The following is a 20,481-nucleotide window of genomic DNA, read 5'->3' as shown; positions in this document are numbered from 1 at the left end:
CTGTATGTCAGACTTGTGTTGCAAATTATAAACTAACTCAAAAACATTCATGCAAGACAAAATGTCAAATGCCCTTCCGTGTTTTATTTACTTATTATACTGATCGATTGAGTGAGGACTCAAGACATGATCTGCAATGGAGAAGTAGCTTGTTGCATTTGTGTAATAAATACTATGGTGAACACATTGGAATTATCAAAAATGAACACACAAGGTTTTAGAACATTTCAGCGTGATACCTTTTACCATTTGGTCATAAGGCTACTTTAGACAAATTGAGATGTTTACCGTGTCTGCGCGGCGCGTGACTTGTGCCAGGGCTAGCATCGCTAATCATAGCTTACATTAACTTTTACTAGCAGTGATTTTAAATGGATTTCTCCAAATAGCATGCCAAACTTTACTCAGTGATATCACCTGCTGCATTAAGATATTATGACATCCTTAAATACCGGATCTTTAAATGTAAATGCACGTCGTAATAAAGAAAAGAGAAGTGCACTTTTAAAATTGTTGGCTTTTAAAAAGTCAAGTGTGATATTCTTGCAAGAAACACACACCGATGTATTTAACCAGGCAGAATGGCTAAGTGAGTGGAAAGGACAGGCTTTTCTTAGCCATGGTTCCAGTGTAAGTGCTGGAGTAGCTGTTCTCATATCAGAAAGTGTTCAGGGTAACGCTTCCAATATGATAGAAATTATTCCTGGAAGAATGCAGCGGGTGGATATTATTTTGCAAGGTCTGTCTTTTTCCTTTATTAATGTATATGCTCCTAATGTTGGGTACGAACGAGTTATATTTTTTAAGAAATTACAGGATGCAATGATTAATATTCCTCGTGATAACTTGATTATTGTGGCTGGAGATTTTAATTGTACTCTCGATCATATAGTTGATAGGAATCATGACGAATCGCATCCTAATTCCGCTGAAGCTCTTAAGAAAGTAGTAACTTTTTATTCCCTTGTAGATGTGTGGAGAGAATCTTTCCCCAAAAGTAGGCAGCACACATGGTTGAAAGTGAATTCCAATACAATATCGGGCGCTAGATTAGATCGAATATATGTTCAGAAATATCGAAGAGGAAACATTTTTGATAGTAAAATTGTTCCTATTCCAATTTCTGTCCATTTCTATGTCTCTGTTATAGTTACAACATCGAGTAATACTTTCAAATCTTATTGCCATTTTAATAACACTCTGTTGCGAGATCGCACGTTTGTACATCTATTTGATTTCTTTTGGAGAGCTTGGAGAGAGAGAAAGACAGAGTTTAAATCCCTAAGTCACTGGTGGGACATTGGGAAAATCCATTTTCAGTCTTTTTTCCAACAGTATGTAAAAAAATAATACAAAAGAAATTCGGAAGAAAATCGAACAGTTGGAACAAGAAATCATGAGATTGAATAGATCCATAAGTGGAAGCGGTGGAACAAGTGTGGATTTGCTTGAACAATATAATTTTCTCCTGAGAAATTTGCATGAAGAAAGAGATCATGGAACAATAGTACAAAAAAGATTTACTCAGCTTAACAACATGGACTCTTCAACATCATTCTTTTTTGCTTTGGAGAAAAAGGTTCGAGAAAAGAAGTTAATTAGTCATCTTAAATTATCTGATGGAAGAGAGACAACAGATAAGATAGAAATTACTTCACAAGTTTTGTCCTTTTATGAGGAACTCTATAGTGCTGAACCTTGTGATTCTGAAGCAACAGATTATTTTCTTACTGGAACTCCAAAATTGAATGAAGATGAGAAGACGCAATTAGAAAAGCCACTTTCACTTGAAGAGTTGAGCAAGGCTGCTAAACAGCAGTCTGTGGGACGATCTCCAGGATTGCATGGACTGACGTCTGAGTTTTACAAGGCTTTGTGGTCATTGATTGGACCAGATCTGCACTTTGTGTTTCTTGAATGTGAAAAATCAAGAATTCTTCCTCTCAGTTGCAGAAGAGCAATAATTATTTTATTGCCAAAGAAAGGAGATTTAGGTTTTAAAGAACTGGCGCCCTATCTCTCTTTTAGGGATAGATTATAAAATACTTTCAAAGGCATTAACAAATCGCTTGAAAAATGTTATGGCTTCAATCATTTATAAAGACCAGTCTTATTGTATTCCAAGACGTTCTATTTTTGATCACTTTTTTCTTGTGCGAGATTTGTTGCATTTTTCTGAGATTTATGGACTTGATGTGGGCCTTTTATCACTTGACCAGGAAAAGGCGTTCAACAGAGTCGACCACGAATACCTTTTTAATGCCTTATCAGCTTTTGGATTTGGAGAACAGTTCATCTCATGGATCAAGATACTTTACACAGATGTTTTCAGTATGTTGAAGCTAAACGGAACACTAACAAGAACTTTTCCTGTGCGCAGAGGCGTAAGACAAGGATGCAGCCTCTCAGGACTCTTATATTCAATATCCATCGAACCTTTATTAAAGGTCCCATTCCATGGATTATTTTTATTATTTTATCATGTTTCCAGGGGTGCCCTTATAATGTTAGTATGTTTTTTAGATCAAAAATTGTTATAATTTAGAAATAAAAGGCATTTTTCCTAGCCTGATTTCATTCCCTGGTTTGAACACTCTGTTTGAAGGGGCGTGTCTGCTGTGAGACTTCAGTGTAAACGCCCACTGCTGTGATTGGCTGAAATGCTTGCATATGAAATATCTGGCATTACATGTGGAACTATCTGGAAAACTTTTACTATTACAGCTATTATACGTTTTTACTATTACAACTATCGGGATTAACGAATCGTGAGAAGTTTTTTAAGTATTTAGATCTATTTCAATCACATAAAAAATTGCAGTGAGCATTGAGCAGATGACAGTCTGTTGATCGCGTGAAAAAAGATCTTATCATTGCAACGCAGTTTCTGTACTCTCACTAATGATTTCACCAATGCAAACATGAGGTATATAAATACAGTAAGAGCTTCGTTGTGCAGTGTAACAGCGTCATTTATTTCATAATGAGTTTTGGCAAGAGTCCAGATAAACTCGCGCTGTGTGATTGACAGCTTGGGCGATTGGAAAGGGATTGTTCTTTGATCGCTTTCTGTATATTAATCACAGTTTAAGTAAGATTATTTTCATCCTACTAAGAGAAACGATGTGGAGTTGATCGTTACTTCCATATTAAATCACTACTTACCGCTTGCTGGAATATAGTTGAAATTGCGCCCTTCGTCAGTATGAAACGCTGAGAGAAGCCTGCTTGATATTATCCCAGGTTAGAAAAACAGTCCGTGGTGAAATGGACAGAGCAAACTAACAACTTCGAATTAAACTTTTGCGGTATCCGATTATAGATAAACATCAACCGTCTGTTGACATTTTGCCATCAATACGCCTGTGTTCCTGTGGGCGGAGGTTAGTCTAAACACGGTTCTGGTGATGTCACTAATGAAGGAAGTAGAGGGGTGTAGTCCAATCGAGCCGTTTTTTGTAGTCAACTTCTGTTAAATAAAATATCTCGCTTGGCATTGAACTTTGAGCGTTATAATTTTACAGATATTATTTATACTCTAACAACAACATTACACACTAACTAAACTTTGAAACATGGAATCGCATGCAACGGGACCTTTAAGAGTTCTTAGAGAAAAGCTACAAGGTATTTCAGTCCTCAATCCCAATATATCAGAAACTACTGTAGTAAGGCTTATTGCCTATGCTGATGACGTTACAGTCATAATAAGATCTCAAGAAGACATTTTTCAATTGAGCAAGTGTCTGGACTGGTTTCAAAAAGCATCTTCAGCGAAGGTTCATTTTAATAAAACGGAAGCATTACTTTGTGGTCAGTGGCGGGAAGAAGTTCCACCTCATCTTACATAGTACATGGTTTTGTGCACAAGAAATAACTAAACAAATGGGCAGGAAGTCAGAAAGGATAGTGAAGAATGTTTTAAGCAAGTTAAAATCATCATTTCCTATATCATTTAACAAGTTTCTTGAAGATTATTTTGTTAATGGTTCAAATCAATGCTTTTTTCCTAAATTATTTGTAACACCATTGGCAGGATAATGGGGATATGAGACAACTTCTTTCCTTAAAAGAACTTCAACATATGTCATTTTCAGAAAGCAGTAAGCGACTTTTGTATATAGCTTGTGTGAAGTCAAGATTTTGTGAACAACTTAAAAATAAGACGGAAACAAAGTTATTTATCTGTCCCTGATGTTCAATCACCTTCATGGCGTTTGTTTTATAAAAGTCCATTGCCAAAACGATCAGGAGATTTACAGTGGCGTATCCTGCACTGTGCATTAGCAACAAAAACATTTTTGTTCAAGTGCAACTTTAGTACATCTTCAGTTTGTAAATTTTGTAATGTATCGGATACTGTGTTTCACATTTTTTCCGACTGTTATAGAATTGTACCTCTTTGGAATCTCTTAGAAAATATATTTGAAGGTTTCGGTTGGAATTTTTCAAAAACAGTATTTATTTTTGGGTTTAAATATATTAAGTCTCAAAGTGAGTCCTGAACCTTCTCCAATTTTTTAATTGGTCAAGCGAAGTTATTGAACTATAGAACTATTTGGAAAGCATATAAAATTGAAAATGAAGATAAAAGAATTAATATAGTAGAATTGTTCAAATCTTTGGTCGAATCCAGAGTTAAAATAGAGTATGAATTGTATAAAATGAACAATGATATGCTAATTTTTTTTAAAAAGTGGTGTATAAAGGCAAATTATATTTTTGTGAATGACGATGATGATAAATTATTGTTTCAGTGATATTGCTGAAATTTGAAGGAATTAATATTGAACTTAAAATGTTATTTATTACTCATTGTTATTAAGTATTGTTATGAATTATGGAAATGTGATGATCATTGTATAATAATATGATAGAATAATAAAAAAGTGGTTAAACGTCTCTCTCTCTCTCTCTCTCTCTCTCTCTCTCTGGTAACATTTTACATATATGCTGGGTACAATTAATGGTATAAGTTATTATCATCTCATACATTTATTTTTTAACTATTTTAAGTATAACTATATAACCATAACCATCTGATGATATTAAGAGTGTGTCAGTGATTTGAACAGCTCTCTGATAAAGACTAATAGTTTATTCTGGAGAGTGTGTTGTTTGCTTTAAGTGAGGACAAAGACTATGATTTAAAACTTCTGCTTTTTATGCTGGTATGTTTTATGGTTTAATTTATTAATATATGTCATAATGATCACTGAGATATACTGTGCTTCAGGTACCAGTGGAGTGGATGATCATGTGTTCATCAGTTCTGGTGAAAATGTGCGTCTGTCCTGTAATAATACTCGTTCTGACTGCAAATCAGAAGATTGTACGTGGACCTACTATAACAATCATTCAGCAACAGTTGAACTGATTACTAAAGGGATAAAGAATAACGACACAGAGAGAAATGAGAGACTGAGTCTGGAGTCTGACTGCTCTCTGAACATCAAGAACGTCACAGGAGAAGATTATGGATTATACACCTGCCAACAATGGATAAATGTGAATGGAAAAGACCAAAAACGAGGAACTGATGTTTATGTTTCTCTGCATGTTCTTCATGGTAAGTTTATGATTATGTGATCAATTTGAATAGGGCAGATTCTCCCTGTAAACTCAGATGATGATTGAAGAGTCTGTTATTTGTGTCTTGTGTTCAGTTTCAGTGTCTCCATCATCATCATCATCATCATCCTCATCTTCATCCTCACAGACTGAGATCAGTCCAGGCCGCTCTGTGACTCTCTCCTGTCAGTTGTATTTATATACTGGAGTCTCCTGTGATTATTGGGTCAGGAGAACTGAGCTGTTGTGGGTGAATCAGGCTGGTGTTGATCTGAAGACAGACTCCAGATATCAGATATTATCATCATCAGCTCAATATCGCTGTATCATCATCACTCTGACTACAACACTCCTGAATGAAGATGACAACAGAGAGTGGAGATGTCAGCTTACTCTCAGAAATCAACTCGAGACCTCAGTCAGATACACTGTCAAGTATTCAGGTGAGAAAACAGTGTTAGAAGAGCCTCATAATGTCAGTAACACTAAGGTCTATCAGTATCACTGAACCAGAACAAACTGAGGGAACAAAAGCTTCTTTGACTCTCACAGAAGAGTAACTCAGAGCATTGCTTCAAACTAATGAACTGCAAATATTAACTTTTTATGTAATATGATGATCAAAGTTAAAATATGGTTATCTTCAGTGTTAACTCGTCAAAATATGACTGTCATATTCTACAGTATGATTGTCACATTGAGTTGTTGTTTTAGTTTCATTTCATGGACTTTTATGGTGTGTCCCAATTAGCGTACTTATGCATATTCTAGGACATGTTTAGTATAAACAGTGAGAGTAGTGTGTTCATATAACACTCCGGTTCTTTCACTCGATTCTCCCAGAAAGCGTCACATGAAGACATGAAGACGATATGTTGAACTCATCCATGCAGTGCATTCACTGTAGATCCATGAAAAATAATAATTACATCGCTTATAAAAAGCTGGTGCAGGATTCACTTTGCATGTGCACTTCACTTTCACTTTTAAATTAGCGTCAATTCATCCTTCGCAGGGAGTTTGATTGACATGTGATCTGAGTCTGACCAATCAAAATCCACCATTTTTGTCCGACAAAGCAGCAGGAGAGTTAGTAGATTAACGTCGGTGGATTTGAACTTGGCTTTAACTGAGGCAATCTGTCAAATTTGAAAGTTGAGACTTTGTTTCATATTAAATATTTCCTGCTCTGTCCTGTCTGTCAGCGCGTTGTCAGTGTCCTCTATTTTTCACTGCTTGAGAACATGGGTTGAATCCGAAATCGCCCCCTAAACCCTCATTCACTAAGTTAGGCCTATTCCCTACTAACACCGTTCACTTGAAGGAGTGAATGAAAACGAGTGAGCGAATTCAGACAGCCGTTGAGCGTACATAAGCTGTACTCAATCTCATTGGTTGACACAGCGACGCTTTTACGCGTGGCGTTTTTCGCGTCGGTGTGCACACTCACATTGGTGCCCTTTGTTTAGTCACGAGGCGTTAAACGTTAAACGTCGGCGAATATCGTGCGCAAATTTCATCCCGGTGTGAACAGGCCTTAATGCTCAATTCGCCTTCTTATACTACGCCCTAAAAGTATGTACTCTTTTTTTTTGTGAAGAAAAGGTGCATACTTTTGAGTGTGTAGCAGAAGAATAGACAAGCTTTGGGACAAACTATCACGTCATACAATTGCGTCTTTAACGGTTGCTCTCTGTCGCTTATTTACACACATCCTGACCCTCAAACTGACCTGTCAATCATCTTGTCAAAGATAAAATCCTCCACATTTAATTTAATTTCTTACCGTATCGGAGAGAAATGCACGTTGATCTGCAGTCGCAGGTCTTTCATGACAAGACTCTCCTCATATTAATGAAATATGCATTTAAAAGTTAATGGCCAAACCGATCTTTATAAAAGTCCACATTGTTATTGCAGAAGAAATATAACACAGATAACATTGAATAAATATTTTTCTATCAGGTTAAACTTTGATTAGTCACTCAAACCTTTATCTAAACCTCTCACCGTCGGTCGCGCATATCCGCCATGTTTTTTAACACTTTTGAATAAGAAACAATATCAAGACTAGAAAACTCGGCAAAACTCCGCGAATCACAACAAGCGTATCAGTGAGAACACTCGTTCAAACAGCACACACACTCAAACCTGACTGCACATCACATTTTTTACTTTATTGATTCTGCTTTTATTCGTAATGCAAAGGACCGGTCAACGGGACACAACCCCTGCTTTAAAGGATGGGACTTTATGGGACATTTACCAATTTACCAAATGTCGGGCCGCACAAAAATAATAAATAGTCACTCCGGAGTAAATCAGTCAAAAAAATGCGCAATGAAGAAGAAAAAACATATATAGCCTAAGTCGCACAGGCGCATTTATTTAGAAATTTATTTCACAAAAAAAAAACAACAAAAAAAACAATGTTACAGACGGGACAGTTCTCAGTTACGGACGTGAGCACTCTGAAAGCGGCACTAAAAGACTGCTTTAAAACTTCCCACAGAGAGATCAAACAGAAAGCACAACGCCTGTCTTTAAATTTAATTAAGTTTTGTATTAATTGTATCTTAATTTTAATCAATGTTTCATCAACCAATTGTCTGGATTTAATAAATAAGAAGTATAAATGCGAAGATCGCGATCGAGTCAGCATAGTCAACTTCATCTTTCCAGCCGACACTGGCATAATAAAAAAATATCATTAATTAGCCTAATTAATAATAAAATTAATTAAAATGTCTCCTGCTATATTTTACATATTCATAATCATTAATTTTGCCTGTTCTTTGTGACAGCTTTAAGGTGCTTTTTTTTCTTCTTTTTGGGGGCATTTTGTTTGTGTTCAGGCTTTCTCAGTTGTCTTTAGGCGCGATGTTACAAGGACGCTGCTAATAAAATTGCGAGTAGGCCTACACATTGGATTCACGTTTATTATTATAAAAATACCCCAGTTTTTATGCCGGTCGTATCATTTTATTTTGTTGTAGGCCTATGTATCCACCACACCTTAAAGGTGTGAAAATATTGTCTGATATTAAACCGGTAATATAGCCTTAATTTAGAAATGAACACAAAAAAACGGCCTAGTGCTAACCTTACAAAACACTTAGATTTTTTTTTCGTGTTCAGACTGTAAGTATCATAGAAACATGAGGTTATATGAAATTCTCAAACAGAAGTTTATTCCTGCTGAGAAATCCTGTCAATATCAACGAGTTATCAAGTCAACAATCATTTTTATTATTCATTTTAATGCTTCAACAAAATCTGATTGTTGAAAAAGCTTAATGCTTAACATTCTGTCTTTTGCACATGTGTGTTTTATCATAAATACTCATATTTCATGAGGCACTTGTTTTCAGATAATAAAAGAGGGACTGGCGACTCTGCGGTGAGTTCAGTAATGCAGTGATTTAGATTTGATTAATATCTTTAAAGCTCAATAAAGTGTCATTCATGCAGTTTAACTGTTTGTTCTGAAGGTCAAAGATGAGAATGATCATAAAGGGACGTATGAGACGATCAACATGTCCGTTCCTCCCGCTGCAAGAGCCAATGTGAGTCCACTAAATCATCAAACATTACGTTCACTGTCTGTTCAATAATGTGATTTAAAAGCTTTTGTGTTATTCTACATATTATAGTGAGAGATATGTCTGTTCTGTGTGTTAAACTTGACTCTCTGCACGTTTGCATTGATGTTTAGGAGCAGACAGATGATGTGACTTATTCTGAGGTCACTTCTTCCAGTACAAAGCCTGTAAAATCACTCAATGTGAGTAGATACCAGCACATGAGTTTGACTCTCAGATAAATGAAGCTCATGCTCTGATAAGAATAATAATCGCACTGTTTCAAACATTGATGGACAGAATCTGTTCTTTCAGGATCATGATGATACAGTGACTTATGCTGCCATCAGAGGAAGAGAAGATCAACCGCAGGATGAACTTTACACCTCTGTGAACAAGAACTAGACCTTCACAAATAAACATTAATGATACAGATCATGAGCTCATCATATCAGGAGCAGATATTTGTTGAATGTCCTGTGGATATGAATGAGATTTATTGTGAATCATCATCTGGTCAGAGCACAGAATCTCATCTATATCATCACAGCTACAGTAAAGTTAGAGACAGAAGCCCTGATGTGTTTTCATACAGGCCAGACTCAATCTAGTGTCTCACAAGCCTCTTCCATGACTGGAGTCTGTTTATCCGCTGGATTTCTGTCTGAAAACCTTCATCTTCATGCAGAAGCTCATGCTGAAATGATCCTCTTGCTTCAGCTTGTATATCAGCTGTTTCTTCTACAGAGAGACGTCCGTCTGAGAATTACATCAGTGTCTGCTCACAATATATTGTCATAAAATAGCCTAAAATTTGACTTTGCAGTGTGTATATGTCACACAATTAAATGTCAGTTATTTATTTCTTTATTTCACATGTGACAATAAAGAGCATGAAAATCATGGGTTTAAAGAAAAGTTTTTGTCTCTTCCATTCCTGTAAAAACAGACGTAACTAAACTTGCTCTTGCTGGAAAGTTTCAAAGTTGGAATTCACGTTTTAAATGAATACTTGTATGAAGGTAAAAGAGTGGCAAAATTAGAGAGCTTGTAGATTTGAGTTTGAGAACAAAATATTCATATTTATAAGCTGAAATTTACCCTCATAGTTCTGATGTGAAAGTCTGAATGTTTCGATTCACACACACAATAAACTAGTCAGACGTTACCAACTAAGTCCAAACGTCGAGCGAAGGGTTCATTATGATGACCATTACACTGACCTCGTACCTTATGCACACCAATGATGTTGAAACGATCTGGTCATCTACAGCTTTAAGATGGTATGAGCTTCTGGAGTCGGGATTTCATCCCAGTTATAGGAATTTCGATCTCTGTTCTGTTGACTGAGAAGAAGGCCTTAGGTTTCCATGATTTGGTTGGATGTTGCTTCTCAACTCTGAAAGGTGCAGTGCTGGAAGTAGAGAGGGAAAAAGCTGGGATCGTTCCTCATCTCTGACCCCATGCCTAAGTCGGATATAAGCTACAGCAATCAGCTTCACTAAACGACTGAAAGTGCTCTTTTAACACGGACATTTAAAAGGACAGAAGGATGGATTTTCTGCTTCAAGTGATAGGACTAGCTGAGTGAACTTATATTTATATTGTCTTGATGTCTGTGTCGTTTTATATAAATATTCAGATATAAGTGACCAAAAAAGCCATTTTGAAGTAGTTAAAACATCCGACTGATAAAATTTTGTGTGATTTACTGTATGTTTACCCATATGTTTAGCAGTAACTACAAAACTATTTAAGGAAAAAAATATTACTTATTTTCATGTTTCACAGTCTCTAGACACTTCCTCAATGTGGAATTGACTCTCTTTTGCAGTCTGTCTCTAGTGGCCAGTCGAAGAATTGCAGTTTAAGTTACTTCTGTATCGGCTTCACAAGAGAGACCGGAAGGTTGCCACCTTAAAAGGTACATATCTTTTTATCGGAGAGTGATTTATATCAGGATGACTCTGAACCAGACAATGTGGAAACAGACGATTCAGAACAGGACTATGTCTTGGTCAATATTACAGAAAACAGGAGTATGTTTGGCAGTAACTGCTATTTTAAGAAAAACATTTTTTCTTAATTTTCAATTTTTTAAAAAAAGAAAGAAAAATTAAAAAAAGGGGGACCTAGGATGATAACAGCACTAAACACTAGACAAGAGAGTCCATTACCACACTCTGAGCTACAAGGAAACGCTGAACATTTCGACACCATGTTTCACTTCCTCAAATCTGCTTCACAGCTTTATCAGCGCTTTATAACCTATTCTGATGTGACCGGAGCAGTATTTTTGTAGTATAACTCAATACAGATGAAAAAAATTATTTATTGACTAGTTGAATTTACTAAAAGAAATTATGTTAATTGGATCCACATACTTGATTTTAGCTACATTTAAACAAATGCATTACGTTGAACTAAGTTCAGCTTAATGCATTTGTTTAAATGTAGCTAAAATCAATTGCGTGGAACCACTTACGATAATTTTTTTTAGTAAATTCAATGATTTCAGTAAATTCATTGAATTTTCTAAATGTTTTTATCGTAAGTGGTTCCACGCAATTGATTTTAGCTACATTTAAACAAATGCATCAAGTTGAACTTAGTTCAACGTAATGCATTTGTTTAAATGTAGCTAAAATGAATTATGTGGAACCAATTAACATAATTTTTTTTAGTAAATTCAACTAAGTCAATAAATCATTTTTTTCAGTGTACGCCACCTTGGGAATTACACCCAAGGAAATATAAAAAGGAACCCAGGTTCGGTGGTGCAGAGAAAGGTCAGAGTCGTGTAATTCAACAAACAAATAATTTTATTTGAGAGGAAAATATTCTGCTTGTATCTTTAAATAGTATAAATCACTGGCAAGTTTATTGTAACAATACTAAGAACAATGTTAAAAGAACATTCCTCCAGGCATACGTGATCCAAGCAAGTTATCACATCAAACAAAACATCACAACCAAAAAAACAAATGTATCGTCTCCACAAAATATATTAAAAAAAAAGAATTAATTAAAAAAAAAAAATTTTTTTTTATATATATATATATAAACAAGGCTAAAGTTTACTTTAGGGGTGGCAAGCTAGCTATAAACAACTGTGCGCTCAACCATTTATGTGTGCACGGCAAACCAAATAAGTCGAGGTGCTCAACCCTGGTGCTCCAACCTCACAGCAAATGTGTTCACCCAGGTGACTAGCCTCCCCCTCTGTACACTCAGCCTTGACTCAAACGAACAAAAGAAACAAAGAAAGATTAGTGGGTACGATACAAATACAAAATAATCACAGTAATCACAAAGTAAACTATCCGTTCACAAGAAACAAGGAAACTGATCTAGTCACGAAAAACAAAGGAAATAACCTAATCATGAAAAACAGCAACACGACCTGAGTTAATCACGTTGTACGCGGGAGACTGCAAGACAAAACATAACACTCAGATAAGGGTCTAACGTTAGTTCAAGCAAGGGATATAAAACCTTTACTAAATCATACATACCACACGAGAATCACACACACATCACGAACCACACCTCACGATGTCAGGATGCACTCACGAATGTTCAGCTAAAACACACAATAAACCCCATTAAACTTGACTAACCCCATACTACCCACCTCCCATTGCAATCGCCTACCTTAACGCTTTCCATGAGCGCTTGACACAACTCCCAGGGAACACTGCCGAGACGGCTACAGCCATCACTTAAAAAAAATAAAAACATTCTTAGCACTGTTAAAACCACACAAAACTGTGCATAACCTCCATCACTTACCTCGACTAACGTGACACCGATAACCGGAAGAGGGGCGGGTATGACAAAGCCTACATTCTAGGGCTTCCTGTTTACACACTTAAATACACAGGTCCTAATTACCTCATCCACCCATTACCATATAAGGGTAATGACGCAAGAGACAAGAAAGGGGAAATCTCCTACTGCTACACTGAGAACAGAGCTTGTTATTGACGCAGAGCAGAGAAGAGGTAAGCTAGCAGCGAAGGGGTTAGGCTATGCTATGTTGAGGTTAAAAAAAAAATATCTTCCAAGCCATTGTAAAATAATATAAGTGATTACATTGTAACTTAATAACATGAGGTTTAAAACATCAGTCATATATGTCTGTTTGGGTTTGATTAGACAGGGGAAAATATTAAAACATGCTGTAATGTTAAACTATTAACAGTTTATTTTACTTTGGAGGCAGACACCCTTTTCTCTCCCGAAAGCTCTACTGTATCCTGGCGGAAAGGGGCAAGAACATCTAGAGCATCCTGGACTGCCTCATACTCCAGGGCTGTAGGAGGGGTGACGTCAGTCTTTAGAGAGGTCAGGGCTGCCCCCACTGGCTCTCTCAGCTGACAGAGACGCTCCAGCATGTTACAAGAGCTGTTCCAGCGAGTGTCCGCTTCAGTTATCATTTTCAGGACTGGTCTCCCCATCTGCTCCTGTACTTGGGCCAGTCTCTCTTTTGCTGTAGTGCTGGTTCGGAAATAGGTCACAAGTTTCCTACATTTGGATCGAATGTCGTTGAAGCTACTGATGTCATCAAAAGATTTATTCACAATAAGGTTTAGTGCATATCGCATGCCTAACATTCAGTGATCTTACACATGCTATCATGTTGGCTGCAGCATCAGTTACCAGGTACTTCACTTCATCCTTTATGCCCCACTCCTCCATGAGCTTGATATGTCCAGTAGTTCTCAGCAGAATGGCTCTTAGGGAAATGCTCTACACCTAGAAAAAAAGTGCAGAGCTTGTCATTGTCATCTATAAAAGGGCAAGTTACTGCTAGGTAGGCATCCATGTTTAGGGATGTCCACATGTCCGAGGAAAGGCTTATAGCCGCAGCTTTCTGCAACTGCTCTCTGGCCTTCTCCTTAGCCTCCTTGTGTTTATGATCAACCATGACCTTCAAAGCCTGTGGATAAAAATAAATGCAGCTACTCTTACTTTGAACTTGTTAAATAATGATGAGCCACTTTATTAATCACATATCTTTCGAGTTGGGATAACATAAGTGGGATCCAACACATGCAGGAGCTCCCTAAACCCATCATCATCCACAATGGAAAAGGGTTGGGAGCCTGTGATGACCATGTTAACCAGGGCCTCATTCAACATTTATTTTTTGGAATCTTTAATAAAATAAAATGCAGGTGTATTGTAGGAGCCTAAAATATTATTTAAATAATGGATTATTAGTAGTCTGTGCTTGCTCATGCAGTGCTCGATAATGCCTGAGCATGGAGGAGGTGTTATTGCTGTATGTCAGCTCCTTTAGGCACAGCAAGCATTTCACCTTGACACATAAATGAATAGACATGAAATATAATACAGCCATATAGTGAGGATTATTTTAATAACAAGACAGTAAAAATAAACGCGAGTTTCGAACCCCTGTATCCATAAGTGACACTCAGACCGAACCGATGATGTATCCACACAAACCGAGGCCTCGTTTGTCATTAGTCACGTGATTTCCACGTAAACAACACAAGCCTGGAATCGCGGCTTCATCTGCATCTTGCACGCCCATTTTTTTTCTTCAATGTACACTCACCAGTCATCTCTGCTGTTCACTCAGTGCCTCTGTTCAATAAAACTCTGTTTCTGAACTACTCCCCGGTCTGCTTCTCTCTATACCATGACAGAGTGAAGCTGGTGATGCTGTCTGTGACAGGGTATTTATGAGTTTTGGAGGGCTCTTATTGTGGAATACAACATCAGAATGTCCTGAAAAGGTGCAGTTGACTCTGTGAGAAGGTGTACTCTCCACCTGAGTTGAAATTGATCTGTGGAAACTAGGATTTCAATATATATATATATATATTTTGAATGTATAGACACAACAGCGTATTTATGAATTTTGTAGGGCTCTTATTTTGGAATAGACAGATAGATTTAAAAAAAATGATAGATAGATGTGAATAGTGTATGAGTGAACTGCGAAATATAGTGGCGGATCTGATCTATTCTAACTCTTCCTGAATACATTTAATCTGCTTTACAGACGCTCATGAAGTGTGTGCAAATACTTTCTGTTTCACCAAACTGGAGCTGATGTTAATCATTTTAAAATACCTTACAAACTGTTTTAGAATTCATTTTCTACAAGTTAGTCATGGATAGTGGAAACTTTTTCAGTAGCAAAAAAAGTTAACCATGCCCTTATCACCTCCAGACTGGATTATTGCAACAGCATTCTTTATGGACTACCAAACAAAATCATCGATAAACTTCAGTATGTACAGAACTCAGCTGCCTGCCTTCTCACCTCCACCCGCCGGCTCCCAGTCAAACACAGGATCAACTTCAAAATACTTCTCCTCACATACAAAGCACTTAACAACCTTGCCCCTCCATACCTCTCCGTCCTACTAACCCGCCACACTCACGCCCGCCTCCTCAGGTCCGTTGGTGCTGACACACTCAAGACCATCAGAACTAAGCGCCGGACATGGGGAGACAGAGCCTTCTCAGCTGCTGCACACATGAACATGAACGCCACCACAATGTCGTAAATACCAGTGGGGAGCTCGGGATTTTCTCTAAGCCCCGATCTTTACGAGTTGTGGGCGTGTCAGTGAGAAACACAGCGGAATACCACAATACCGAAAGGTATTTCGCAGTGATATTGTCAGGCTTTTCTATTTACAGCGAAGTAAGCTAATTACCTGCACAGAATATGCTGGAATTATAATATAACAATGTAATATGTAACGATAAAGTTTGCAGTGGCTTCATAAATTAATTAAAAACATAAAAAAGCAAAGCACACCTGATGCACATTTGTTTGTTCTTTATTTTCTAGAACTAGAGTAGAACCTTGCTGTATTTTTGTTTAGTTAATTAAGAGAAAGTACACACCGCCATCTTACTCCGACGAAAATGACTTCAACGCACCTGCGGCCGTAAACACGACTTCCCACCTCGTAAGTACGAACTTCCCAGGAGGACTTGAACGCACCATATATATCTTGTTTGTTTGTTTTTTGTTTTTTTCATTGTAAACCAATTAACTGTAAAGTGTCTTTGAGTGTCTAGAAAAGCGCTATAAAAAATAAATGTATTATTTTTTTTTTTTTTTTCACTAATAATGTAATAATTGTATTTCTAGATTTTAACGTAATGCGGAAACCTGCTAAAAGAAAGAAGTGAGACTAACAGTAATTATCTCGTGTGCAAAAGTAGCCAATAAACTGTTCAGATCAGATGTGTTGAGACTAACATGTTTCACACACACTTAAAGCAACACTTTTCTGTCACTATAGCAACTCTAGCAGGATTTCAACACTCAGTACTGTATGTCAGATGAGAGGAAGTTACCAACCACAGGAGGGGCTGATGATGTTTAAAGGAAGAGCTGTAACTATATATAATGAAGAGAAAGACTGACAGAAACACAAAATGGCTGATAAGTGTGATCTGTGTCTGCTGGGACTGATCATTCTCTCTTCACTTCTCACAGGTAAAGAAATCTGTATTTTCTCTAAAGACATTGTAGGATTGAAAATAATCCAAGGTATTTGAAATGAACAAAGACGTTTGCTTTACTGTTTTCCACCCCCTCTTTCTACCTCAATGACCATTTGTAGTTCCTAAAGGCACAGAGGGGCTGATAGTGATCACTGTAGGCCAAGATGTGTGTACTTCAGGGGTCGATGAATTGTCACACATTTAGTACGGTGGGGGAAGTTGTAATTATCTGATTGGTCAGTTTGAACGTCTCACAGTTGGGTTTTAGTCACATGGTCAGGGAAAGGATAAAAGAAGATTGCAACTGTTGAACCTTTCTTGGGGCTCTCTCTCTCTCTCTCTCTCTCTCTCTCTGTCTCTCTCTGAGCGGATGCTGTGAGTGAGTCGGCGGAGTTTTCTGTGAGAGTACTGCTGGTGTGAGTGAGTTATTTTTTCCTCTCTTTCTCTTAACTTTCATACGGTTTCTGTTTAAAGATGCTTTAAGTGTGAGTTTGTGATTGTTAACATAGGCTAGGTAGTTTTTTAGGTGGGAAGAATTTCGCCGCTATCCGGCGTCTGCTGGGTGGCAATGGTGTCCTCGGAACGGGTGAGTTTGGAACGGTTGTCGCGAAGACACGGTATCAAGCTCGCGCCTGTGAGTAATGTTTCGGTGGAGCAATGTGTTTTGGCTGTAGGAGAAGCTGTCGGTTGCGATAGCATATTATCTGCTTCTCGCATGAACAGCGCTGTTGTTGTCTTTCTGGACACTATTGAAAAAGTTAATAGTGTTGTTCAGAATGGCGTTGTTATACAGGATACCGTTACTCCCGTAATGCCGCTGCTTCAACCAGCGAAAAAGGTTGTTTTGTCTAATGTTCTCCCGTTCATTAAAGATGAACTCTTGCTAGCAGAGCTTTCAAGGCATGGTAGTGTTTCAAATGAAAAAGATCCCGTTTGTCTGTAAATCACCGCTACTCAAGCATGTTGTTTGTTTTAGACGACAGGTTTATATGGTTTTGAAGAAAGATGCAGATGAATTGAATGTGGCTTTCAAACTTAGGGTTGATGGTTTTGATTATGTGGCTTTTGCTACCTCTGATATTATGAAATGTTTTCGATGTGGAAAAGAGGGACACATTAGAGGTGCATGTACTGATAAAGTTAATGATGCTGAAACTGTTGATAATGAAAGGATTGCTGAAGCTGGGACCAGTGCTGCTTCTGCTGAGGAAGACATGCATGTGGAAAGTAGGAGAAGTGAGACTGCTGAGGATGAGGAAGATGTGGAGAGTGTAGGGGATGCAGGCAATGTAGAAAATTAAACTGATGAATCACAGGAGAATGTATCTGCTGTTGCAGAATCTATTGAGGCTGAAGAGAGTTTGAACACTGAGATGATGAGGGATGAAGAACTTTTTAAAACTCCCTCTAATAAAAGGAAAAGAGTAAGGAAAAGCCCAAGGCATAAGAGCACTGGTCAGGTGTATGGAAGTAAAATAATGTCAAATGTTTTTGAAATAAAAAAGCCTGTTGAATTGCACTACTTGAAAAAATAGGCATTGCATTAACCATGCTTGCATTTTAATGCATTGTATTTTTAGAAGAGGTGTCAAGTAACGAAGTACAAATACTTCGTTACATTACTTAAGTAGAAATTTTGGGTATCTATACTTTACTGGAGTAATTATTTTTCAGACGACTTTTTACTTCTACTCCTTACATTTTCACGCAATTATCTGTACTTTCTAGTCCTTACATTTTAAAAATAGCCTCGTTACTCCTAGTTCATTTCGGCTTGTTTTTATTCCGGCTTGTCGTCGTTTAAAAATAAAATTGGCCAATTACACAAACGGTTAATAGATCTGAGTCCCGCCTCCTGAACACACATCACTAAACTGATTGGCTTTGTGTTTTCTTTTCTTTCTAACTTGTGAGAGGCTGTAGTCACATTTGGTTGTGCGAAGCGCCAAAACTCCTCCGAGTCCTAAGGAAACCTAGATATGCGGTAAGCGAGGGAGAAATCAACAGTTCTGTGCTCAAGAATACGGGGCAAATCGCGTCAAATATTGATTTGGGGACAGACGTTTTTACAATATGTGACCCGATCTGGCAAAATGAGTCGGAAGTCGCAACGTTCCATTTTAAGATATGGGCCGATTATGTGGAAAAACAATGAAATAATAGATGTAAAAAAAAAAAATTTTTTTTGCTAAATTTCAAAGAACAGACATTCAAAAATAATCTCCTAAAGTTTCGTAGTCCAGATAATTGAGTAAAGGTATTTAAATTACTATTAAAGTTTACAAAGTTTTACTAAATTCGCTGGAAATGAATATAGCTTTTCTCAACTCCTCTCCTCACCTCTGAGCATTTCCCGGGAATCCCGTGATACGTCTCTGCTCTCCAAATATGGTGTTTCACGTTGTATAGAACCAATCAAAAAGCTTAGAAATGTACACAAACACTGATCATTTGTCAATGGGAAGCCCCGTTTCGACTGACCGGCACGCGATTGGTCCAGCCATCCTCCTGTCAGACTCGTAGCGCTATGTGTAAACAAGCTAGCTGATCTCCTCAGAAAGATTAAATATTATTAATTTGAGAAATGTCGCTGTCAAAAGAGAGCAAAGTCACCAAAAAGTCGCCAAAAGCGCTGAACTCACTAGAGGCTTCTAACCTAAGCTCTGCTGCGGGTCATCAAGAGTATCTAAGGCTAGTCAGTGATTTTTTTTGGATCTGGAGACGTGTCATCCTCTGATGACCGCGAAAGTGACAGCCCTGTGGTATTTATCGTGTATGGATGTGAGTGAGTGCAATTATTCGGTGAGTGTATTTATCTGCAAGGAGAATCCATTACAATGTGTTTGATTTATTTTAACCCAATATTTAACTGTTGGTATCTCCGTTATGAATTTGTTACACTGTTATTGTCAACTAGCCTACACAAAGATGATTGCATAGGCTAACATTATTTGTTCTCTGTTTCCTTGTCTCTCTGCCTCTCTCACTTTCTCTCTCTCTCTCTCTCACACACACACACACACACACACACACACACACAGACACACACACAACACACACAACACACACACACCCACCCTCTCTCAAGGAAAACTGTAGCACCTCTGTTCAATCTTTCTGATTAGTAAATGTTTGTAAAAGTGCCTTTTAAATTATTTATTAAAATAAAAACTTTAAAATAATTTGAGCTTCAGCCTGGTTTAATAGCATATATTAATGTCTTTGGTCAAATTAAGCTGTACAATAAATAGTTTATCCCTTTAAATGCAATGGATTTTGAAAGATATCAACAAAAAACGGGCAAAAAACTTTAAATGCGATTTTCTCAGGTTTTCAATTGGAAAAAGAGGACAGACGACCATAATTCAAATGTGTATATCTTTACAACCATTCAAGGTATGACTTTGACTAGGATATCATTTGAAAGCTTATGGTCTCCTCTTTCCATTAATACCAAAATCTCAATTTTGAAATTTGGGTCACTGTGACTCATTTTGCTGGATCAGGTCACATATAATGACAATCGTAACATAACACTAACATAATCGTTAGTGTGTGTGTGTGTGTGTGTGTGAGAGAGAGAGAGAGAGAGAGAGAGAGAGAGAGAGTGTTGTGTGTGAGAGAGAGAGAGAGAGAGAGAGAGAGAGAGAGTGTGTGAGTGTTGTGTGTGTGTGTGTGTGAGAGAGAGAGAGAGAGAGAGAGTGAGAGAGTGAGTGAGTGTGTGTGTGCAACTCTACATTATAGGGTCAAAATATCCCCACAAAGATGTCAATATCCGAAATCCTTGTCCTTTTGGGGATTTTTTTTTTTTTTTTTTTTTTCAGAAAAC

The 20,481-nt window shown here is 37.4% G+C and overlaps 1 protein-coding gene across 1 annotated transcript in view; it reads left to right on the top strand.

The window, feature by feature from the left end:
• Positions 1 to 5,208: 5,208 nt before the first annotated feature.
• LOC311082087 (uncharacterized protein) overlaps positions 5,209 to 20,481 on the top strand; it is a gene marked incomplete at its 5' end in the record, with an annotated part of 30,922 nt that continues 15,649 nt past the window's right edge. Inside the window, 2 exons of the mRNA XM_084112831.1 lie at positions 5,209 to 5,569; positions 5,667 to 6,014. Coding sequence (XP_083968957.1) covers positions 5,209 to 5,569; positions 5,667 to 6,014 — 709 coding nt within the window. The remainder of the gene's footprint in view (positions 5,570 to 5,666; positions 6,015 to 20,481) is intronic.

The sequence above is a fragment of the Abramis brama genome (genome assembly GCF_963993115.1).
Source record: "Abramis brama genome assembly, chromosome: 1".
NCBI classification, from domain to species: Eukaryota; Metazoa; Chordata; class Actinopteri; order Cypriniformes; family Leuciscidae; genus Abramis; species Abramis brama.
This window is presented reverse-complemented; position numbering and strand designations above follow the sequence as displayed.